This window comes from Musca vetustissima, unplaced genomic scaffold, assembly GCF_032173495.1.
Source record: "Musca vetustissima isolate MV318-11 ecotype Yass unplaced genomic scaffold, APGP_CSIRO_Mvet_v1 utg731239, whole genome shotgun sequence".
Lineage (NCBI taxonomy): Eukaryota > Metazoa > Arthropoda > Insecta > Diptera > Muscidae > Musca > Musca vetustissima.
In genome coordinates, this window is record NW_026873370.1 from 74 (window position 1) to 2,845 (window position 2,772).

At 31.1% G+C, this 2,772-nt stretch overlaps 1 protein-coding gene across 1 annotated transcript; it reads right to left on the reverse strand.

The window, feature by feature from the left end:
- Nucleotides 1–392: 392 nt before the first annotated feature.
- Nucleotides 393–758, reverse strand: LOC133324851 (juvenile hormone acid O-methyltransferase-like; the record flags this gene model as incomplete). The annotated part of the gene is made up of 1 exon (XM_061533685.1): nucleotides 393–758. A coding segment is annotated over exon 1 (366 nt), but the record flags the coding sequence as incomplete, so codon positions are not given.
- Nucleotides 759–2,772: the final 2,014 nt, after the last annotated feature.

Genomic DNA, 2,772 nt, shown 5'->3' on the forward strand with positions numbered 1-2,772 from the left:
AGAAACTAAATAAATAATTATTTTTTTTTTGTTTAATCATGTTTGCCTAACCTCGAAAAACCTCGAAACTTTTATAGTCGAACGTTTTATGCTGCAATTTGACTTTGAACTTTGAAAATCCCACATCTGCCATTAGTGCGGCATATTCTTGTTGGGGTTCCCGGACATAATGCAGGGGTGAAATTATGGAATCTACATCGTGCATATATTTGGACCATTCACTCATTCGACTTGTCATTTTATAGGCATCATATAGGGGATGTGAGGCCAAGAAGACCAGAAGGCAATCACCACCTTGTGGCCGCAAGAGTTTGAAAATATTCTTAAGGGCTTGTCTGAAAAAAACTCTATCAACTAATTTCTCTATTACCGCACAGTGTCCTCGCACTCACCTTTGATTTTGTACCCACATTAGGGTATAGAACGAAGTAACATTGATGTTTTAAATCCCTGGGGAGGTTTTGTCTCGCAGCAATATCTAGAACTCGAAATTCCACCTTCTTCAATTGGCCATATTGTTGCCTGGCATAGTCAACCATATTCGGATTAATATCCGAACAAACAATCCTTTCGAAATTCTTGGGCATATTTGGATATATCAAGTCCATGAGAACATTACCGCTACCCGAACCAATATCGATCAGGGAATCCTGACCATCGTAGCGCCATTGGAATTGTTTAAAATATTCACGAAATATTTCAGCGGAATCATGTCGTTGAACTTCGTTGGCTTCGTGATACAAATCGGGATTATTCATTTTTGTTTTCAAGGTTCTATTTTGTTTTACAAAAATCAAGAACGTTGCAATTGTTTATTGTGCAGAAGTGTCATTAAGACTGTGCAAACAATTAACAATTCTGAAATGTATTTTAAATAGAATAAAGACCAATAAATCAAAATCTTATGTTTGTATGCCATTTTATGCTGATAAGCTTCGGATACAAATAATCAATTTAAATATTGGTCAAATATTTGACCTACAAATATTTATTTATGATAATGGCTATACTCTCGGAATGTAATAGAATCTGGACATCTGGAAGTCCTTGAAAGTCCGTTTGTTCATTGAAAATACTGTTCTTTAAACCTGTAAAAATTAGTTTTCAGGTCCCTGAAAAAATATTCTTTAAAAAATCCACCCCTTTTGTAGGTCCCTGAAAAAATATTCTTTAAAAAATCCACTCCTTTTGTAGGTCCCTGAAAAAATATTCTTTAAAAAATCCACTCCTTTTGTAGGTCCCTGAAAAAATATTCTTTAAAAAATCCACGCCTTGTGTTGGACCCTTGAAAAAATATTCTTTAAAAAATCCACGCCTTGTGTTGGACCCTTGAAAAAATATTCTTTAAAAAATCCACGCCTTGTGTTGGACCCTTGAAAAAATATTCTTTAAAAAATCCACGCCTTGTGTTGGACCCTTGAAAAAATATTCTTTAAAAAATCAACGCCTTGTGTTGGACCCTTGAAAAAATATTCTTTAAAAAATCCACGCCTTGTGTTGGACCCTTGAAAAAATATTCTTTAAAAAATCCACGCCTTGTGTTGGACCCTTGAAAAAATATTCTTTAAAAAATCCACGCCTTGTGTTGGACCCTTGAAAAAATATTCTTTAAAAAATCCACGCCTTGTGTTGGACCCTTGAAAAAATATTCTTTAAAAAACCCACGCCTTGTGTTGGACCCTTGAAAAAATATTCTTTAAAAAATCCACGCCTTGTGTTGGACCCTTGAAAAAATATTCTTTAAAAAATCCACGCCTTGTGTTGGACCCTTGAAAAAATATTCTTTAAAAAATCCACGCCTTGTGTTGGACCCTTGAAAAAATATTCTTTAAAAAATCCACGCCTTGTGTTGGACCCTTGAAAAAATATTCTTTAAAAAATCCACGCCTTGTGTTGGACCGTTGAAAAAATATTCTTTAAAAAATCCACGCCTTGTGTTGGACCCTTGAAAAAATATTCTTTAAAAAATCCACGCCTTGTGTTGGACCCTTGAAAATATATTCTTTAAAAAATCCACGCCTTGTGTTGGACCGTTGAAAAAATATTCTTTAAAAAATCCACGCCTTGTGTTGGACCCTTGAAAAAATATTCTTTAAAATATCCACGTCTGGTGCTTGAAAAAATATTCTTTAAAATGTTTTTTAAATAAAAAAATAAATAAATTTCCACTTGTTTAAATTTATTTTCAATTCACGTAAATTTTCTTTAGAAATAGTTTTGTATATTAATGTTATTATTATTGTATTATTTAATGCAAATATTTGCTTAATTGCATGTCTTTAACGCCTGACTTTTAAATCAATATTTAAATTCGAAGAATAAAAATTCCATAGGGACTACTTATGTGTTATAATTTAATTGTGATAAGAATACACCATTTACTATCTTTAATTTATTAAAATTATTTTATAAAATGAAATTTAAAAAATAAATATTCAAAATTATTTTTTGTTAGGCAATGTTTGATATATGTTTGAAAGTGTTATTCTAAATTTCCTTTGGAAATGGTGTAATTTATCATTCACGTTCTCTGCATTCCAGCAACAAAATAAATATTTATTTGTGCGTTGTTTTTTGGAATACACCAAATATTGTTTTAATATTTTTTTTTTTTTGAATAAATGTTTGCGTCCAAAGGTTAAGAATATTCATTTATACTCTATTCGATATTGAATTTAACAAAATTTTAATAAATTGCGTATGGTTTGCCGATATAAAATAACAATAAATATTGTAATATTTGTAAACAAATAATAATGAATGAATATCTGT